The sequence below is a fragment of the Hyaena hyaena genome, unplaced genomic scaffold, assembly GCF_003009895.1.
Source record: "Hyaena hyaena isolate Hyena2069 unplaced genomic scaffold, ASM300989v1 scaffold_57, whole genome shotgun sequence".
Taxonomy (NCBI): domain Eukaryota; kingdom Metazoa; phylum Chordata; class Mammalia; order Carnivora; family Hyaenidae; genus Hyaena; species Hyaena hyaena.
In genome coordinates, this window is record NW_024080690.1 from 4,191,393 (window position 1) to 4,214,155 (window position 22,763).

General features: G+C 46.0%; 1 gene segment (V, D, J or C); it reads left to right on the forward strand.

The window, feature by feature from the left end:
• Positions 1-8,373: 8,373 nt before the first annotated feature.
• LOC120231547 lies at positions 8,374-22,275 on the forward strand. The segment is given in 3 exon segments: positions 8,374-8,449; positions 19,454-19,947; positions 22,153-22,275. Coding segments are annotated over 3 exon segments (666 nt in total).
• The last annotated feature ends 488 nt before the right edge of the window (positions 22,276-22,763 follow it).

The following is a 22,763-nucleotide window of genomic DNA, read 5'->3' on the forward strand; positions in this document are numbered from 1 at the left end:
TCTAACAAACTCTAGGACTTCAGTTGGAATCCCAGCAGGGCCTCGCCCCAGGAGGAGGGAAGAAACCTGCCCAACAAACAATGTACCGCCCAGGCTACAGCCCAGACTCACAGTCAAGGTGATCCTTGGCTGAATGAAGGTGACTCCCTAGCGTCTCAGGCTGCCAGAAACAAATGTCATTTCTCTCTGGATGATGATATCATTCCAGAGCCTAAAATCACCACTAACGTGCCTCACAGCAAATAAGTGTATAGGTTGACAAAAGTATTATTAGGCATACAAAACACAGTATGGGTTCCAGTCAACAATTCTAGGCTGTCAAAATCCAGGATTGAGAAACCGGGTGAAAGAAACAGACCCCTCTATTTGCAGATATTAGATGCCAGGATGGTATATGCATAATGTGTGGGGTGATAAGATTGAGAATTATAACAAAAGCCCGGAACTATCATCAGGAACCCTCAAGAGGACCCAGATCAAGGTTCTCCCTTCCTGCAGCACGACAAAGTGCAAACCCTGCTTCTCCCCAGGCCAGTGGTCATGGCTTTGGAGACCTGTAGATCACACTCACATATTTTTTAATGATATTTTTTAATTGAGTGACAGAGACATTGATTGCACAAGACGGAGAAGGACAGTGACAGAGAGAGAGAATCTCAAGCAGGCAGAGATCTCAACCCTGCCATGCAGAGCCCAGTGCATGGGCTTGAACTCACAAACCATGAGATCAAGATCTGAGTCAAAACCAAGAACTGGCACTTAACTGATTGAGCCACCCAGCTACCCTGAGACTCACGTTTTTAAAAAATGTTCATTTATTTATTTAGAAAGAAAACAAGAAAGAGAGAACACATGAGAGGGGGAGTGGCAGAGAAAGGGAGAGAGATAGAAAATTCCAGGCAACCTCCACACTGCCAGTGCAGAGCCTGATGAAGGACTCAAACTCATGAAACCGTGAGGCATGACTTGAACAGAAACCAAGAGTTGGATGTTTAACAGACTGAGCCCCCCAGGTGCTCCTGGTACATCATTTCTTTATATCAGAACTATTTTTTTATGTTTGCGTTTCCATGGTAAGTTTTTTTCTTTTCCCAGGTTCCCATGGGCAGCTGTGCTGAATCAGGCTCCATCCATTTGTCTGTGGCTTCATTTCTAACAAGGCCAGTCTTGGTCCCATCCACGGCCCTGGGCACACCTTCCTTCCCCGGTTCCAGCAGGAGCCATACCAATCTCTATAACCACTGACACGTAGGGTGTCCACAGGGCTCTCGGGGGCCCAGCCCAGGTCATAGCAGTGGGACAGGAACAGATGCCACACGCACAGTCAGCAGCATGGAGGGTGGAGACATAGAGCATATGGCTGTGCACAGAACTAACGAGGGACTCTGCACAGTGTGACGACTGTCCCGAGTAGAGTCAGTTGTTCTGCTCCACTGAGCATCTGTCTCCTCTGGGGAACCATCAGCAGCTGCTTCTCTCAGAGAAGGACCAAGCTGGGGGAGGTGCAAATGGTGAGAGGCCCTTGGAGGCCATCAGAGAGATCCTCAGGGTAGGGTCCCAAGCCACAGAGTCTCTTTCATTGGAGAGGTGGGTCCAGGACAGTGTGGCTGAGGTGGCTCTCAGATGGCTTCACAGGCTCTTCCCCTGGATTCTCAGCAGTGCGGACCCTAAAGAAAGGGTCCCCTGTTCTCCATGGCACCGAGACTGTGGACCCCCCGGTAGTAGTGGAAAGTCAGTGAGGTCTGCACATGGCTTTGATGGTAGTTCCCAGCACACTGTTAGTGCTCATGTTCAGTTCTGCTAAGTAGGCGATGGTTATGTGAGGTAATAACCTCAGGGGAAGCCAGAACAAGAGTCAATAAGAATTTGCTTTTGTTTGTGAAATTTTAGGTGATTCTAAATTATTTCCAAACACAATATGGCATCGCAATAAAAATAACTCAAAGTCAGGAAAGAGCATAAATGCTTATGGAAGAATTCCAAAGTCCTCTTCTATTTTTCCTTCATTCTCTGGTTGTAATTCCAGTGCCTACTGGTGATGACCGTGGGCTCCCATGGTCTACAGCATGGTCACTCATTTGCTCAATCCTGAAATATGTACAAGGTGATAAAAAATTGCCAGTGCCTATGTCTGAGAATAAGAACTCCAAGTGACAGAGTTCAATGTTTGCTTACAATTCCACTCCTCTTTGTGGCACCTGGGTGCCCCAGTCGTTTTAGCTGCCCAGGTGCCCCAATGTGCACCTTTACTCTTTAGGCAGCAGAGACTTTATGTCTTAGTTTCCCTTCAAATACAAACATGTTATATTACTTTGCTCACGTGGGAGCCCCCTTCCCCCCGCCTCCTCCCAAGCTGCTGTGCCCACCAGGAGATTTGCATACTGTTCCCTAAGGGAGGACTAAGGCACAGGGTCTCAGATAAAACCTTTGCACCTGACATAAAAGATCAGCTCGGATCCTGCCGTGAGTGACCAGGACTCATCACATAACCTCCTCACAATGAGGTTCCCTGCTCGGCTGCTGGGGCTGCTAGTGCTCTGGATTCCAGGTGAGCATGGAGGGGTGTGTGTGAGAGAGGGGAATGGGGTGGGGAGGGAGAGCTCTGGGGACACCACTGCACTCCATGCCTATTTTGACCTAGTGTTCCAGACTTCAGTCCTATACCTTGGGTATGTGATGTGTAGACCTATGACAGTAAGGAACATTCCAGAAGGGACAAAGATCTATGTTCTAGGAAAGACAATGAAATAGAGTAAAGGGGACGCAGTAGGTAAGAGTAGACACCCTTATGTGTGTTGCAAATATTAGCATCTCTTTTAAAATTGGATATTTGGGGATTTTAATAAAAATCATCAAAAAATGATTTATCCTGAAATAATTGCCAAAATAAAATTTGAAAATGACTTGTTATGCTTGCATGAAATCTTGCATTTCTCGCTTTCTCTTAGGATCCAGTGGGGATGTTGTGGTGACTCAGACCCCACTGTCCCTGCCCGTCACCCTTGGATAGCCGGCCTCCATCTCCTGCAGGGCCAGTCAGAGCCTCCTGCACAGTAATGGAAACACCTATTTAAGTTGGTTCCTGCAGAACTCAGGCCAGTCTCCATGACTCCTCATCTATAAGGTTTCCAGAAGGGACTCTGGGGTCCCAGACTAGTTCGGTGGCCGTGGGTCAGGGACAGATTTCACCCTGACAATCAGCAGGGTGGAGGCTGAGGACATTGGAGTCTATTACTGCATGCAAGCTACACACTTTCCTCACACGGTGGTTCAGCCCCGAACACAATCCTTCCTCCTGTCATGGCCCCGCTGCCCACACGTGCTGTTGTTCTGGGGAGCAGGCACCACACATTCTGAGCCTGAGGAAGAAGATGCTAGAGAACCCAGGGGACTAGGTGGCAGCTGTGGGCTCTGGGTCACGAGGGCCTTGGCTGCAGCTTAGTCACCACACAGCGAGGCTCCGGAAACGGCATGTCCTTGTTGGTGGAAGGAGCAGGTGCTGGAGGGGCCCGAGGGCTTTGGGAGCAGGTGGTCATGGGAAAAGGCACAGGTGACTGAAAACCCTTCCCAAGTCTCCCTGCCTGGCCTCCTGTCATCAATTCAGTCAGTGTGACAGGCAGACACCTGGGACAGATTTGTGGAATACCAGTTATGTACATGCTGGGGTACAGCCATTTGGGTCTGTTTTTAAGAAGATAAGATCTGCTAATTTTACACAATTGATATTACCCACTTTCCTATGTCTCCTTTGAATACTTCTGTTCCCACTCCTTGGGCATGTTTCGGGGAACATTCTAAACAAGGTGGTGTCATGTGGGATGAACCGAGAACAATCAGGAATATTTTGGATTGTGAGTGTACAGGGTCTTTTGTAATTTCAGAGCAGATATGATACCGTGAGAGGTGACTGTGTGAGACCTAAATCTAACTGACTCTATCTTAGAAAAAGCCTCCATCTTGAGAGGGAACTAGGCCTGAGCCCAGTCCCAGGAAAAACCGCAGGAAGTAAGTAGGCATCCTGCCCTTAGTTACTTCCCTAGCAACAGCAACAGCCAATCAGTTTAAAAGAGGTGCCTATGTCCCAAGACGTTCCGGTTGGCAGTTTATGGTCAGGCCAGATGGGCCGAACCAATCGGGTACTGACAAGACAGCCTGTACCTATCAGGAGGCTGCCAAGCTGGATTCTGCTGGATACACCCTGAATTCTGCTGTAATCACAATAAAAAGCCCTGGGATCTCGAGTTCGGGGCTCCATACCATCACTGCTGCGCCGGGGTGCGTTGGAGTCCCTGCTGGAGCTTGCGCAAAGACTCTCGTGTGTTTGCATCGGAATCGGCTACTTGGTGGTCTTTGGGGTCTCGCGATCTGGGCATAACAACTGCTGTGTGACTTTTTAAAATTATCTACTCATTTAATGCTATAAATTCAGTGTGACAAAGTCACTCCTTCTTGCAAACCACCAATTTTGGGTTTTTTTCTTGATAATTTTTACTTTTTTTATTTTTTAGAGAGAGAGCACACCCAAGCAGGGAGAGGGGCAGAGAAAGAGAGTAAGAGAATCTTAAGTAAGCTCCGTGCCCAGCTCAGAGCCCAAGGCAAGGCTTGATCCTCTGATTATGGGATCATGATCTACACCAAAATCACAAGTTAGAACCAATGAGTCAACAGGCACCCCACACCCCACCAATTTGACATACTGTTTCCTTTCACTTTAAAGCAATTAATTTCTTTTTTCCTATCTTGTTAGATCCATGTTTCACTTACTGAGCATATTTTCTAGTGAGGGCAGTTATTAGGAAAGATGATCAACTTCAGTCACAAGTGCCTTAGGACTCCGGAATCCACTCCAGGGACATGCCATGGGGGAAGGTCATTCTGCTGTATGGCTTGGCCTCAGTATTCAGGCAAATAGAAAGTCTCTCCTTAAACCAAAAGGAAGTTCCATTTGGGCGGGTCAGGGAACAGGCTCTGGGTGTCTCTAGTAGTGGCCCAAATAGCATGGCTTCGGAATATTTGAGCTGACAACGTCAGCTTAACATATATGAGTATCAACATATATGAGTATCACATTCTCCATTCACAAACTCCGATTCTAAAAAACCAGATTCAGGCAGCAACACCCAGCCTGTCTTCTGACCCACATCACACAGTGGCTTCCCACTTTATTGAACACAAGCTAACATCTGACAACAGAGACAATCCACAATAAAATCCACTGTGTAAGTGTGTCCTCATTCAGTTGATGATGGTCAAGTACAGAGAGACTCACAGAACTGCTCTGTTCTCCACGTGTATGCCTGGCACCCCTTTCCTTAGCATTTGTGTGGACTCGTGGGCACTGTCATTGACCAAGCACAGCATGGTTTGTTATCAGGCTGGAGACAGAGATTCTTTTTTAGAATCAGAAATATTATGTATATATTTCTGTATATATGTAGATAAGGCAATTTCACAGCCTTTTTGTAACCAAGAAAAAAATTCTTATAAGAGTTAACATTCTCAAAAATAGTAAGTTGAAAAGATATTATGCACCCCTATGTTTGTTGCTGCATCATTTACAACAGCCACGATATAAAAGCAACCTAAGTGTCTATCCATGGATGAATGGATGAGGAAGACGTAGTATATATAGACGAAATATTACTCAGCCATAAAAAAGAAAACAATCTAGACATATGGAAGGCATGGATGAACTTAGAATGTTTTGAGCTAAGAGAAGTAAGTCAGACAAAGAAAACTACCATATGATTTCACTTGTGTGGGATTTCGAAAAAAGAAGATCCATGGACAAACCAGAAAGATTTGCTTAGAACTTAGAGTCCCATGAAAAATGCTGCTTCCTTGAGAGGTCGGGAAAAGTTGAGAAAGCATAGGAGTTTCACTGCTTTAGGGAAACCCCCAGACTTCTGGGACATGAGCATCAGAGCCACACTGTTGCTGTCCAGGGCAACACCCACACACCCAGCACTCACCCCTGCATGCACACAGTTCTGAGGGTCACAAGCCAAACGCAGACTGCATTCCTGCTAAGGTCCAGGGCATAGACATAGGGTTCCAGATTCTGAAGAAGACGAAGGCCCGAGTCTGGCTTGGGTGGATGCCTTGTACAGAAGGGAGAGTAGTAGAGGGCAGAGGGTCTCCCAAGGATGAGTTCCCTACCTACGTGGACGGCACCACCTCTGTCCTCAGAGCAGTGGGATTTGTGATCTGAGGTCAAAGCCCAGGTCCTGCTCCCCTGTTTGCTGTGCTCATTCCTCCACCCACACTGCTGGGACCAATTCAGTGTTGTGTTTTCTTAATCCTTACAAAGCATGAGGCAACTTCAGGGCCTCCAGGAAAGATGTCCAGCAAGTAAAGGAAAGTGGCAAATGGAAAGTAGATTTCTCCTCATTGGAATTCCTCATCCAACCTGATTTCACCAGGCAACACCGTGGTTCTGTGGGCCCATTGCCAATAGGTAGAGAGAAATGGAACCACGGGCTTCAGTTTTCTTCTCAACTGGGCTGTTCCAAACACCATCTGGCTGCATCTAGGTGACAGGTGAGGCCAGAGAACACGGGGATTAAATTCTGTGACCACAAGGAGAGAAATTCTTCCCTCACGCTGAGCCCACAGCTTCTTCTGACCTGACCACCTGGAGATGGGTTGTTCTCGTGCAAAGAAGAAGAATCAGTCATGGGTTTCAATCACAGGTCCCAAGAATCTACTCAACAGACCTTAAGTGGGGACACTCCCCCTGCTGAATGGCTGGTCTCATGCAGGAAAACTTCATTTCATCAGGGACACCTGATGTCAGTCACGACACAGGCTTCTGTGTGTCTCTCCTCTTGACCAGAACAAAATGGGTTTGAGCTATTTGGGTGGATAAAATGTTATGTTATCAGGGTTTTCTTGTTTTTTTTGTTTTGTGTTTTTCAGTTCAGTATGATTTGGTTTCCATTTCCTGAGATCTAATCAAACCACAAACTCTATTCTCTCAGAGTTTCCAGGATTTTATTTACAGGACTGTGACTCTCTTTGTGGGGTCACTTGAAGCTGACACAATTTTCAGAAAGGATTCAATATGATATACGTCAGGTTGACGCAGGAAGGATCATCAGGTCATGTCCCTATTTTCATGAAGGATGGTTGGTAAACTGATTCCTCCAGCAGCTCTTACCCGGGCCCGATTCCACAGTGACTGTTGTTAAGTGAAGACTTAAGAAGATGTCAGTCATAGACGCAGGTTACACCCCGACATTAAAATGTTGTCCAAGGTTTCACTTTTCTCACATACAGAGTCTGTTTTTTAACTCATTGACTCATGGTTGTTGCTGCCTCACATAAACCAGTGCGAGACTCAGCTTCTTCCATGGTGCTAACAGGATCCCAGACCTCTGACACACGCTGGTTGTACAGGATGAGAAAGCTTCCATACAGGAAGGGATTCTCTAAGCATCCAAAAGAAAATGGTAATGAATAAAATGAAACATTACAAAATGACACATGGTTCATTCTGTCCAATATGCTTAGAAATTGCTTCCCTTAAGAAATCCATTTGACTTGGGGGAGGTGTGTTTGTGTAGTATCCATATCTCACATATACCATATGGTGTGTGTTATCTGTCTAGTATTTATCTGTCTGCCTATCTATCTATCTATCTATCTATCTATCCATCTTTCTATCTAAAGGAAGAGAAGAATGACAGGATACACACCACATTGTAACAAATGGTTACCACAAATTGCACACTCACTGCCTGGAGGAAAAAAATTCTTCCCTTTTCCTAGTCTCCTAAGCAGGGCTATTAGTTCTCTGCCTGTGATGAGTGATTCTTTTCTCCCTGCTTTTTACTTTCATCTTCTCCAAAGGTGCCAGGGTGAGTAGAATTCATTATTTACCCATTATTAAATTGTCTTAAACTATTAACCTGGAAACAACAGACACCAGGGGCTCTAGAACTCTCTCGAGTTCATCCTGTGGTTTGAAGATACTCTGCCAATCAGCCGGAGCGGGGCAGCTATGTTTCCTCCTGGACAGTAGCTAAGAGGAATCCAAGCAGGATGGGAGTACACCTGCCAGAAAGTGACACAGGACACTCAAGTCCACACCCTCAGGGTCTCTGGAGCTTTCTCAGAAGGGCAGGGCTGTGAGCACTGTGTCTTCCCAGACACTCAGATCCTTCTTCCCACTCAGCAGTAAGGAATTTGTCTCTGGTAGTTTCCCTCCAAGCACAGAAGACATGGGAAGGTACTTTGCTCACAGGAGAGGTCCCTGTGGCCCTGCCTTTGGCTCTTTCCCCTCTGCCACACCCACCAGGGGATTTGCATGTGGTCCCCTGGGAGGCCCTGCCCTGTGACATAAAGCTCAGCTCTGTGCTTCTTTTTACCTGTGAGGACCCATCAGTCCCGCTTCTCACAATGAGGTTCCCTGCTCAGCTGCTGGGGCTGCTGGTGCTCTGGATCCCAGGTGAGGGCGGAGGGGGTGAGAGAGGAGCACGGGGTGTGGGGGGAGAGCTCTGGGGCCGCCCCTGCTCCCCATGTGTATTTGGTCCATGGGTGGGACTGCCCTCCACCAAGGGGAAATTAATCTGGGGGCCTGGGAAATCAAGAAGAAAAGGAAAGGAACAAGGAACAGTGCTTTTGTGAGATGCTGGAAAAGAAAGAAGTTGCTTCGTGCCTGTAATTTTGGGTTGCCTTTGGAAATTGAATATAATTAGAATATGAATCCAATCACAAAAAATGATTTTGCCTAAAACACAAAAAGAACCTTAAATTCAGAAAAAGTAGCATCACATTGTGTTTCTCTCATTACTTTAGGATCCAGAGGGGATGTGGTGCTGACGCAGACCCCACTCTCTCTGACCGTCACACTTGGACAGCCGGCCTCCATCTCCTGCAGGGCCAGTCAGAGCCTCCTGCACAGTGATGGATACACCTATTTATATTGGTACCTACAGAAGCCAGGCCAGCCTCCACGGCTCCTCATCTATGAGGTTTCCAATCGTTTCACTGGGGTCCCTGACAGGTTCAGTGGCAGCGGGTCAGAGACAGATTTCACCCTGCCAATCAGCAGGGTGGAGGCTGAGGACATTGGGATTTATTACTGCATGCAAGCTACACATACTCCTCCCACAGTGATTCAGCCCCTAACACAAACCTCTCCGTGTGGTGTGGCACCAGCCTCCACATGTGTTGCTTGAGTGAGGAGCAGGCACAGCAGAGCCTCTGTTGCCCTAAGAGGCAGATGCTGAGAAGTCAGGGCATCACGTGCAGCTGAGGGCTCTGGACCGTGTAGTGGCCCCTCATTTGCACCAGCCCAGCGCGGCAGCACCCGCCCCGGAACGGAGGTGATTGACATGTACTCTGAGCAGTACGATGGAAGGGAGAGTGGACCTGCTCCCCATCCACACCCTCTCCGCCTGTGTGCATGGGTCAAGGGCATCGAGTCAGCTGAAGAGTCAGCAAACGGAGGCATATTTGTGACAACACAAGTTGAATACATTTGAAGCTAACAAATGGTATTTTTCATTTGTATGGTATTTTTCAGTACCATAATATTGGTATCGTGCACATATCATTTCTCATTTTTGAACATTCTCAACTTCTTCATTACCAGTTACACGAATCCCATTATATAATGTTCTCCAGACAACACTCCATGCACACTATTCCCACAGTAAACATTGCAGAGAACACTTCGTCAGAGCGTTTGGTGTTCGAGGACCCAAACACGCTGTTGTAACTTCATAACACAGATGAGCTTCTGCTCCTGTAAAGAAGATGCGGTCATTACACACAATGGATGTCACGCACCATAGAAGAGAATGAAGTACTGCATTTGCGACAATGTAGATGACCCATGACGGTATTATGGTAGGTGACCTACGTCAGGCGGAGAAAGACAAATACCGTATGATTAGGATTTCATTCATATATGGAATCTAAAAAGCAAAACAAAGGAGAGACATCAAAAGACATATAAACAGACACATGAATACAGAGATCAAACTGGTGGTTGCCACACAGAAAGCAGGCAAAGAGGATGGAAAAAACGGCTGAAAATGTATGAGAGTCATAGCCTTCTGGTAACAGAACAAGTAAGTCACTGTGATGAAAGCGCAGGGAACACTGTCAGTGCTCTTGTCATTGTGTCCATGGGGGCAGACGACAGCTACACCTGTGAGCACAGCATATGGAATGGGCTTGTCTGATGTCTATGTCCTACACCTGACACAAATGCAATGTTGTGTATCTCCATACTTCAATACAACAACAACAACAACACACACACACAAGCACAAATATGCACACGTGCACACATAGAACCTATCCAGGAAGATTTTGTCTCAATGACCTTTTTCTGAGACAAAAAGAGAGTTCTCAGAATTCAAAACGAGGTTTTGAGAAAACAAAACGAGCTGAATATTGTAGAGCATAGAATGTATCTCATAGATCACAGGAAGTATAAGAATGATATGAAGTTTGTTTCCAAAAAGGGATTATTTAAAGATCACCTACACTACTTTGGAGATGACAAATTTGGTAGTATGGTCAAAAACTATTTCACGCAATAGGTAAATACGTTAATTTTACAGAACAAGGTCTTACCTAAAAATGAACTTCTATTGTATGTTCCATTGAAAATGTAAATAAATTACATGCTTTGGGTAGATCTCAATAAAAGTGGTGCTCAAACATTACATCTGACTTAACTTGGGCTCATGTCAATTACCTGTCATAACAGAGTGCATTAGAAGTAAAAGTATGATTTAGGGGTCCCTCGGTGGCTCAGTCGGTTAAGCGTCCAACTTCAGATCAGGTGATAGTCTCATGGTTGGTGAGTCTGAGCCCCGGATCAAGCTCAGTGGTGATAATGTAGAGCCTGCTTGGGATTCTCTCTCAACCTCTCACTCTACGCCCTTTCTCTGCTTCTGCTCTCTCTGCCTCTCTGCCTCTCTTTCAAAATAAATAAATAAACTTAAAAGAAAGTTAAAAAAAAACAAACAACGACAAGGCGTCAGTGTATTTCCACCCACACAGTGGACACACACGTCCATCCTAAATTGTCCACATCCATCCCACGGTCACTGGTGTGGAGTTGGGGGAAGCTGCCCATGTCTAGGAGCAGGACACCGGGAGACCCTGCAGTGTCACAGCCCCAAGCACAAACCTCCCCAGGAGGCTCAGCCTCTCAGGGCGACAGCAGCAGCAGTAATGACAGAAGACCACAAAGATGTGATGGCCATTCACCCCCTTCCACCCTCCTCCAGTGATGGTCCCCGGGCATGCGCGCGCGTGCGCACACACACGTCTCCCTGCACCCACGCTATGAGCACAGGCGCAGTGAGCACTGAGTCCCTACATGACCCACACTGTCACGTGGGATCATGTTCTCGCTCCTGCAGATTGTGTGGACTTGACTTTACAGATTTTCTCCCAAACACAGAAGACTTATATTGCACTTTGCTCAAAGGTAGGCCCCTCCCACAACCTTCCAGCCCTTTCCTTACTGCTGCACCCACCAGGGGATTTGCATAGTGTCCCCCAGGGAGGACCTTCCCCATAAAGTCTGGATTCAAGGCCAGCTTGAATCTGGCTTTGACTTGTCGGGACTCCTCTGGTCAACTCCTCAAAATAAGGTTCCCTGCTCAGCTCCTGGGGTGCTAGTGATTTGGTTCTCTGGTAAGGACAGAGGAGGTGGGAAAGGAGAGCCAAGGGGAGAGGGTGGGCTCAGGGGGCACCACTGTCCCCAGGTGTATTCTGTGTGCGTGTCAGACATGTGTGACTCATCCTCTGGGATGAGGCAGGTAAGGTTTAGATCTGTGAGAGTGTGGAAGTTTCCAGAAGGAACAAGGGCCTGGGTACTAGTGAAAGACTGTGACACAGAAGGTGGGGAGACAGTCAGCGATGATTAGAGACCTCTCTCCACTTCGCAGATGTCAGGTTCCTTATTGTGATTGTGCATTTTCGGTGCCTGCTGGAAGTCATAAGTAATGGGAGAAACACAAAGTCGTATTTTAGCTAAATAAATGAGATGGAAACAATGAAACTTGCTAAAAATATTTGTATCTAACTTGGCACTTCTCTGTCCTTTCTTTAGGATCCAGTAGGGACATTGTGCTGACCCAGACCCCTCTGTCCCTGCCCATCACCCCTGGACAGCCGGCCTCCATCTCCTGCAGAGCCAGTCAGAGCATCCTGCACAGTAACGGAAACACCTATCTGAATTGGACCTCAGTATCCTCACTAGCCCAGGGACAGGTCTCTCTGCACTCGGGGGCTGGACCTGCTGCAGCACCCTCCTCTGCTCTGGGCCATACTCAAAACCGCCTGACTTTATGTCACCAAGCCCAAGGGCCAGACCAGTCCTCCTAGAGGTGGATGGGCTTGTCCCAGCATCGGACACCAAAGGTGATTCCTTCTGAGAGGCAAAGACAGATGATGAACACAATGGAAGTGAAGGTGCCCCCAATACCGGTCATGGGGTCCCCACGGGGGGAATCTCTCACCAATGGGGAAAAATATTTTATGGAAATAATCAGCCTAAAATTTTACTGAGGGCTGCTGGAATGCTAGACCATAAAAGAGTTGCTCTGTGGGTTGAGGTTGATCCCCACTCACTAGAGTAAGAATAGGTAATGTGGGGGGAAATGTGCCCGAGGCAGTTTCTCATCAATTTTTACAGCTTGTAGTTTTCTATGAAATCTCGTAATTCCATCATGTGACTGCTCCAGAGGACTCAGAACTCATTCATTCTATTTTTATGTTATTTTGTATTTTATTTCTTTTATTTCTTATCCTCATTCTGTGCAAGGCCGAGTAGGTGCTTTAGAAAAATCAACGTGCAGATTTCTGGAAGCACTACTAAGTGAAGGCAGGCGAAGCTTCAAGCAGCACTTGGACCTTGGGTGCCCCTGGGCTCCTGCTACAAAAGGCCAAATGGATGTAAAGGTCACTGGTGCGCAGCTGTGGCTCCCATAGGTCACACTGTCACCCTCTTCATTTACTGATCCAGACAGAACCTGTATGTCCCTTATAGGGCACGGAGTGGCCACTGAATACTCCATTCAGCTCTTGCCTCTTTTTTGGTCTGAAGTTTGATTTGTGTTAAGAACTGAATAAAAGGAGGGGGTCAAAAGGAATTTCAGGTAATTCTAAAAAATCACTTTAAGTGATTTAATCTGATCTTGCTTATTCCAGATCATCTAATATTCACTTCTTCAAAATTTGTATAAGCATTTTGTAGATTCTTCAAAGAGCTGATATGGAAGAAAGAGTGAATATGAGATTCACAGCTTATAGTCTCCATTTTTCTGCAAATAGATTACTTTTCTAAATAAAAAAAATCCAAAGAAAATTATTCGTTTCCTGGAATACTAAATTCAATCCCTCTCTTTCAAGTCTCAAATTCTTTGTTCAACAGAGCTTCAACTTAAGTTGAAAAGGCTAGAATCCCTGTCTCAAGCAAACTAGGTTTTCTTGCAAGATCCCAGGCAGTGTAAACAATTATTAAATTTGCAGACAAGTTGTGGCTTCAAGGAGATATTGGAGAAGGGACTTCCCTTTCTGCAAGGATGAGTCTAGGGCAGGTCTTAGAGGAGGTGAAAACCTGCCAGGCAGATGAGCTCAATTGGCAATAGAATTATTCTCTTACTCTGCCCAGTTAGTCTGCACACGGCAGAGAGTTTCACACTGACAGACAAAATGCCTTCATCTCCAGCACACGACTCTCCCACCTCATGGATGAACTGTGTACCTGTATATGATTTTTTATACTGATTTCAAAACATAGGAAACAAAACTGAGACGAATATTTGGATACAGATTCATAATCAGCAGAGGAAGAGTAAGGTCTTGAGGATTCAGAAAAGTCAGGTGTATAAACATACCTGGCTCCCTCAGAGAACCACTCTGCTAAGGATGAAACACATGCATGAGCCTCCCCGACCCCGCTGTGCACCAGGAGTCATCCTCTTTGGGGAAAAACACTGTAGTTGTTCCCAAGAGATGGATATATTTAATCCCAGGGGCCTGAGGGGCAGGACTCCCCTCCAGGTCACCTACGGTTCGAGGAGTCCTCTTTGGCCGGGGTGATCTCAGTTCTCTGACAATGACGTCACCGGATCTTTAATCAGGATGTACCTCCATTCGTGTCCATGGAGGGAGGAGGCCTCTGTGAGTCTCTAACCCTGATCAAAACAGCGTGGGTTTGGACTGTTTGGACCCACAAAGTGTACAGCACACATGCCCACAATGGGGAAGAGTCTCTTACTCTTCACCTGTGACAGGACACAGACTCAGAAGTGGCCGCTGCAACACTGCCTTCCCACATCACACTCACGCTTCCAGTGTCATTGAACCCAAACCAATCTCCTCCTACCACACACACAAAACTACAGCAACACCCACCTGTGTAAGATTGTTTCTCAATCAGCTGCTGATGGTCAAGTATAGAGATACAGAGATGCTCTGTCCCCCCCCCCCCCACCACCACACACACACCCCACATGTCTCTTCACCAGATGTAACCATTTGATCCAGGCATGATCACCTACTTGGCTAGTGGGCAGTTTTGGTGTCCAGGGCACAGGATGGTCTGTTAGAATTAAGAGCATCACATTTTCTGTCTACAGGGAGTATAGGAAAGACATGCAGCCTGGATGACCAATTCTATAGGACGTTATGTGTGTGGTGTATTTAAAGGAAACAGATTATGTGATAAAACAACAGCCCAAATCAGAGACTCTTACAGATCTTACATTAATTTCAGCAGAAAACAACAAAACTGCCTGAAACTGAAGCATCATAGAGAATACTTTGTCAGAGTAGCCTTTTCAGGCATTGATTAGTAACAAAAGAAAACACATATCTCTCACTGTTACTCTTTTTCTCACAATCCACATTTCCAGTTTGGGTGACCGTCTCCAAGCCTTCTAGAACAAGGCACCACAAAGCTGGACGTCAAAAGGGCAACACTCTCCAGTGCTGGAGCTCTGGGGTCACGACTTCTGGAATAATGCTGGTGAGCTGCTCTGACCCAGCAGCCAGGTCCCTAGTAGGCACTTTCGATGCAAGTGCATGGAAATGTGCAGGATACACTGAAACTTGAAAGGAGTGAATCCTGTTTCTCTTGTTCTAACACACAGAACCTCCTTCTAAACTGGGAACTCATGGCTGTGGCTGCACAAAATACATGACAAGAAAGAGTAGATGTGGGAAGAGATTTTCCATAACTATGCAGAAAAAAAATAATTTAAAATTATGCCTTGATCCTTCCGTTCCACTATATTTATTACCAGAAACATACATTTCTTTTGCCCTTTCCTCATGTCTTCAACAGAGCTAGATATCAGTGGAGAAATTTTGTACTGCTGGTGGGAATGCAAACTGGTGTAGCCACTCTAGAAAACAGTATAGAAGTTCCTCAGAAAGTTAGAAATAGAGCTGGGCTAAGACCCAGCAATGACACCTTTGGGTATTCATTCAAAGGATACAAAAATGCTGATTCAAAGGGGTACATGCCCTTAAATGTTTATAGCAGCGCTAGCAACAATAGCCAAACTATGGAAAGAGCCCAAATGTCCATCAATTGATGAATGGATAAAGAAGATAGACACACACACACACACACACACAGAGAGAGAGAGAGAGAGAGAGACGGGGGGGGGGGGAGAGAGAGAATGGAGTATTATTCAGCAATCAAAAGAAGGAAATCTTGCATTTGCAACAACATGGATGAAACTAGAGGGTATTGAGCTAAGTGTAATAAGTCAGTCAGAGAAAGACAAATGTCATGTGACTTCACTCATATGTGGAATTAAGAAACAAAACAGATGAACATAGGCCAAGAAAAGGAAAAATAAGATGAAAACAGAGAGGAAGGCAAACCACAGTGACTCTTAAATGTAGAGAACAAACTAAGGGTTGCTGGAAGGGTGTTGAGTGGGGGAATGGACCAAATGGGGGGTGGGCATTAAGGAGAGCACTTGCTGGAATGAGCACTGGGTGTTATATTTAATTGATGAATCACTAAATTCTAGTCTTGCCACCAGTATAGCACTATATGTTAACTACCTTGGATTTAAATTTTAAAATAAGTAGGGGCGCCTGGGTGGCTTAGTTGGTTGAGCGTCTGACTTTCGCTTAGGTCATGATCTCGCGGTTCGTGGGTTCGAGCCCCGGGTCGGGTGTGCTGACTGCCAGCTCAGAGCCTGGAGCCTGTTTCAGTCTGTGACTCCCTCTCTCTCTGACCCTCCCCTGCTCATGCTGTCTCTCTCTCTCTCCTAGAAATAAATAAAACATAAAAAAAATTAAAAAAATTAAATTTTAAAATAAGTAAAACAAAAGAAATACACAAACAGAACTATCAGCTCTCTAAGTGACGTACAGAGATTTTATTTTATTTTTTCTGGTGTGGTCAAGATCTTCTGACCTGATGCTTTAGGGAGTTTCATTCACAGGGCCTAACACTTGTATCCAGCATTCTCCACAGCAGACACCAGACCTCTCGGGAACTACCTCCAGTCCCTGCAGTTATTTGGAGAAAATTCTGGGGGTCACTAGCAATGGAAGTGAGAGCTCTTGATTTCTCTAGACCAGGGAGCCAGGCAAGATCACTAAATGCAGTGAAGCTGAGATCCAATCACAACTGAGAACCTGACGTCCTGCTTTCCTGTGCACCCGTCACCCTGTGTTCCCGGCCCTTCCCAGGGGCGTGGGGGAGGCCAGCAGGACAGAAAAGACAGAAACGGCAGCAGACATCACCACTGAGAGAGTAAAATAAAATGTGTTGCATGTACAGACTGATTGAATCTCTGCGGACTCCAGTTCTCCTCTGCAGTCGCCGCATTGCTAAAGTGCTGGGCGACGAAACCTTGGGTGACCTCTGTAGTGTCTGGATCCCAGACATGTGGGTGAACAGCAGTTCAGAAACCGCTGACATCTGACTTAAAAGTTGGCATCACTCCCTAATGTGGCCACACTCTGCCATAGAGCCCGGATAGCAATTATGACTTGTTAAAGACGTCGGAAATGAAACAGGTTTGAAAGTGTACAAGAAGGAAGGTCACTTTATGCTCAAAATGACAGAGTAACATAACAGGAAAAACAACTCAAGATGTCTCCCTGCACATGGCCGCAAGAGGGCGCCCATGGACCATGGGACGCCAGAAGGTCCTTGGACGTGTCTAGTGATCATGGTCAAAGCCCAGACTGACTTAACATGTGATTATTATTTCTTATTATCACTAAATAGTGCTGGAGACCCGCTCCAGCAGGTCCAGGGGTCCCAGAAGGATGGATGGTGTTGGCGAAAGAGAGAGTGAGAGAACCCCGAGATTCTTTCTGATCACCAAGGCAGGCATCTCTGCACTGTCGGTTTTGGTGTCTTTATTGCAAGGTCCAACGACAACATGAGATCAGGAAAAGGAATTTTTACAATGGAAAAGTCTGTGATAAGATGCTTTGAAAAGTGTACAAGAACAGGTTTTTCAGAAGTATTCTTGCAGAATTACCCCAATCACAGTGAGGTTGAGTAAATCTTACAACTACAGAAATAACAGGGAGTTCTTAGTGAAAAACAGGACAGCATACATATTCTAAGTTAATAACACTAGGATTAGGACATAGGTTAAGTTGTATATAGATAGGCTAGGAGTCATTCTGTCTGGCTCACGAGAGGATGAATGTTTGTGAGCTAGTTAATAAACTTTTTTGACTTGATGCTAAATGTGTAAACACCATGGAGGCCCTAATTGTGTTAGCCTTTGTTGTGGGGTTATGTTTTAGCTACTCTTATCTATCCTCCTCCCAGCCACCAGTGTAAGGGAGGGTGTTTGTGGAAAGTAGGCCTTAGGGAAGGAGCTGTCATATATCACCAGTTAGAAAAGGTATAAGTATTAACTTAAGCTCTGCCCTTATCTGTTCCTTAACTCTAAATTAGGCTCTTTGTTTCAGGGCCAGGCTCAATGGTAACTCTTGTGTTCTTAACCCCCTTTATGATCTAAGTCTTAGATCTACAAGGTCCATAATAGGAAGAGCCTTTTGACAATCATCCACAATGCTTTCATCTGAAATCTCTTTTGAAAAGGCAGGAATATGCTTTTCCTTAGGACGTATCTGTGTCGGGAATATTGGTCTGATTTAGAATATTGTGAGGCCTGGTCAAAACCAGCAGCTCATTTCCAACATGAGCCAGTAGTAGCAGAAGGAGATACCAGTTGTCGCTTCTCATGGCAGGAGTGGTGCAAACGCTGCTATTTCCCCCTGTGACTGTCATCCAGCGAGGCCGGTGAGGCACCCAGCACTAGGTACTTATCGTTTCAGGTCTCACATTTAAGTCTTTAATGCATTTTGAGTTTATTTTTGTGTGTGGTGCAAGAAATGTGTCCAGTGTCATTCTTTTGCATGTAAGTGTCCAGATTTCCCAGCACTGTTTTTTGAAGAGCCTTCCCCCATTGTATGTCCTTGCCTCCTTTGTCATAGGTGAATGGACTTGATAAACAAGGGTTTATTACTGGGCTCTCTGTTCTGTTCCATTGATCTATGTGTCTATGCTTTGTGCTAGTACCGTACTGTTTTGATTACTATAGCTTTGTAGTCTAGTTAGAAACCTAGGATGGTGATACTTCCAGCTTTGTTCTTCCTTATCAAGGTCGCTCTGGCCATTCAAGGTGAAACTATTCACATAGAAGTGTAAACTGTACCTGAGAAAAAGCTAAAAAACTAGAAATATGACAGGGCAAACAGAACGAAACATTTGAATATGTCTCTTCTCCCACTCAGGAAGCAGAGACTGTATCTCGATTAGTTTTGCTCCAAACACAGAAAATCTTTTCTGTTGCTTTACTCACATGAGAGGCCATACCCCCCTCCTGCTGGCTCTTTATACATGGCTGCATCCACAGCGGATTTGCATAGCGTCCCCTGGGAAGGACCTTCCTTTGCAAGTCCGAGATAAAAGATCAGCTCTCAAGGTGTCTGGACTTAGCAGGGCTCATCCACGTAACTCTCAGGATGAGGTTTCCTGCTCAGCTCCTGGGGCTCTTCCTGCTCTGGACGCCAGGTGAGGGCAGAGTGCCCAAAGAGGAAGGAAATCGGGCTGGTGGGGGGGCTCGGAGGGGACACTGCTTCCCACACAAACCTTGTTGGCCTGAGGGCTGGGTGGTCTTGCCCTGTGGGACGTGGCAGGTGAACGTTAGATCTGTAAGAGAGGAATATTCCAGAAGGAACAGGACATATGTGTACTCTGCTAATTTCTTAAGCACCAAAGGGGGGTGGCTTAGGTAACTGCTAGAGACCCTTTTATGTCCTGCAAATCTCTGGTTCTTTTTTGAAATTAGAAAGTTTTGAGTCCCAACTCAAAATCGTGTACCATGCTATTTTTAAGTCTGAAATAAACAGTAAAAGGGAAATTATGAACTTTCCTCACAAAGTTTGCACATAACCTTGCACTTCTCTCTTCTTCCTTTAGGATCCAGTGGGGATGTCGTACTGACTCAGACCCCAGGGTCCCTGCCCATCACCCTTGGACAGCCGGCCTCCATCTCCTGCAGGGCCAGTCAGAGCCTCGTGCACAGTGATGGAAACACCTATTTACATTGGTACCTGCAGAAGCCAGGCCAGTCTCCACGGCTCCTCATCTATAAGGTTTCTAATCGGGCCTCTGGGGTCCCAGACAGGTTCAGTGGCAGCGGATCAGGGACAGATTTCACCCTGAGAATCAGCAGGGTGGAGGCTGAGGACATTGGAGTCTATTACTGCCAGCAAGGTACACACGCTCCTCCCACAGTGATTCAGCCCCGAACACAAACCTCCCTCCTGTCACGGCCCCGCTGCCCACACGTGCTGTTGTTCTGGGGAGCAGGCACCGCACATCCTGAGTCTGAGGAAGAAGACGCTAGAGACCCCAGGGGACTAGGTGGCAGCTGCGGGCTCTGGGTCACAGAGGCCTCGGAGGCAGCTCAGGCACCACACAACATGGCCCCGGAAACGTCATTTTCTGTTGGCAGAAACAGCAGAGGCTGGAGGGGCTCAAGGGCCCTGGGAGCAGGTGGTCATGGGAAAAGGCACAGGTGACTGAAAACCCTTCCTCAGTCTCCCTGCTTGGACTCCTGTCATCAATTCAGTCAGCGTGACAGGCAGACCCCTGGGGCAGAATGTGGAACACAGGTTACATACATGCTGGGGTTTGGCCAATGGGTCTATTATTAAAAAGGAGATCTGGCAATAGTAAGAAATTGATATTTACCCACTTTTCTATGTCTCCTTTTTAATACTTATGTTCCCACCCCATTGACATGTTTGAGGGAACATCTTGCCAAGCTGGTGTCAGGTGTCAGGTGGGATGAACTGAGAACAATCAGGAAAAGTTTTGGATTCCTAGTGTACAAAGAGTCCTTTGTCATCAGAGCAAATATGATGTCACGAGAGGTGACTGATGTTTGACTGAGCAGTCAGCAAACGAGGGCATATTTGTGACAACACAAGTTGAATACATTTGGAGCTAACAAGTTTTCCTATTTTCAATACAATAATATTTGGTATCGTGCAGATATTATTTCTCATTTTTGCACATTGTGAACTTCTTCATTACCAGTTACACAAATCCCTCTTGTACAATGTTCTCCAGACAACGTTCCATGCACACTATTTCCACAGCAAACATGGCTGAGAACACTTCGTCAGAGCGTTTGGTGTTCAAGGACCCAAACACACTGCTGAAACTTCACAGCAGAGATGAGCTCTGCTCCTGTAAAGATGTAAAGAAGATGCGGTCATTACACACAATGGATGTCACTCACCGTAGAAGAGAATGAAGTACTGCATTTGCAACAACCCATGACAGTATTATGGTAGGTGACCAAAATCAGACGGAGAAAGACAAATACCATATGATTAGGATTTCATTTATATATGGAATTTAAAAAGCAAGACAAAGGAAAAACAATAAAAGACATATAAACAGACACATGAATACAGAGAGCAAACTGGTGGTTGCCAGATAGGAAGCAGGCAAAGGAGATGGAAAAAATGGCTTAAAAGAAATGAGAAGCACAGACTTCCGATTACAGAACGAGTAAGTCCCTGCGATGAAAGCACAGGGAACACAGTCAGTGCTCTTGTCATAGTGTCCGTGGGGACAGATGGCAGCTACACCTGTGAGCACAGCATAGCTTATGGGCTTGTCTGATTTGTAGGTCATACACCTGAACCCAATGTCACATTGTGTATCTCCATACTTCTGTAAAACGACAACAACAACAACAACACACACAGACAGACAGACATGCAACATGCACACATAGAATGTCCTATCCAGGAAGATTTTATTTGTCTCAATGACCTTTTTCTGAGACAAAAAAGGAGTTCTTCGAATTCCACCGTAGGTTCTGAGAAAACAAATCAAGCTGAATGATGCAGAGCATAGAATGTACCTGATAGACCACAGCAAGTGTAGAGAGTTATATGAAGTTTCTTTCTCAAAAGGGATCATTTTAAGATCCCCCAGCCTAAATATTACTTTGGCGATGACAAATTTGGTATAATATTTTCAAAAACTATTTCACACATTAAGTAAATACATTAATTTTACAGAACAAGGTCTTACCTAAAAATGAACTTCTCTTGTATGTTGCACTGAAAATATAAATAAATTATATGCTTTGAGTAGACCTCAATTAAAATAGTGCTCAAACATTATATCTAACCTATCTTGGGCTCATGTCAATTACCTGTCATAACACAGTGCTTTAGAAGTAAAAGTTGATTTAGGGGCCCCTGGGTGGCTCAGTCGGTTAAGCGTCCAACTGCAGATGAGGTCATAGCCTAACGGTTGGTGAGTCTGAGCCCCGCATCAGGCTCAGTGGTGATAGTGTAGAGCCTGCTTGGGATTCTCCCTCTACCTCTTTCTATATACCCCTCCTCTGCTTGTGCTCTCTCTGCCTCTCTGTCTCTCTCTCAAAATAAATAAATAAACCTTAAGAAAAGTATGAAAAAAAACAACAGGCGTTAGTGTATTTCCGTGCATATTCACAGTGGACACACATGTCATCCTAAATTGTCCTCATCCATCCCCGGTCACTGGTATGGAGTTGGGGGAAGCTGCCCATGTCTACGAGCAGGACACTGGGGGACCCTGCAGTGTCACAGCCCCAAAACAAACCTCCCCAGGAGGCTGAGCTTCTCAGGGCGGCAGCAGCAGCTGTGGTGACAGAGGACCACAACGTTCTGATGGCCATTCAGCCCCCACCCTCTGAGATGGCCTCTGAGTACACAAGCCTGCCCCGCCTTTGACGCTGTCTCTGAGCGCAGGCGCAGTGGTACTGGGTCCCTGCATGACCCACAGTCACGTGGGATCATCACGTTCTCACTCCTGCAGGTTGTGTGGACTTGACTTTATAGGTTTTCTTCCAAACAAGAAGACTTATATTGCACTTTGCTCAAAGGTAGGCCCCTCCCACAACCTTCCAGCCCTTTCTACACTACAGCACCCTCCAGGAGAATTGCATAGTGTCCTCCAGGGAGGACCTTCCCTATAAAGTCTGGATTCAAGGTCAGCTTGAATCTGACTTTGACTTGTCAGGACTCTTCAGGTCAGCTTCTCAAAATGAGGTTCCCTGCTCAGCTCCAGGGCTGCTAGTGCTTTGGTTCCCTGGTAAGCACAGAGGAGGTGGGAAAGGAGAGCCAGGACAGGAGCATGAGCCCCGGGGACAACATATCCCAGGTGTATTCTGTGTGCGTGTCAGACATGTGTGACTCATCCTCTGGGATGAGGCAGGTAA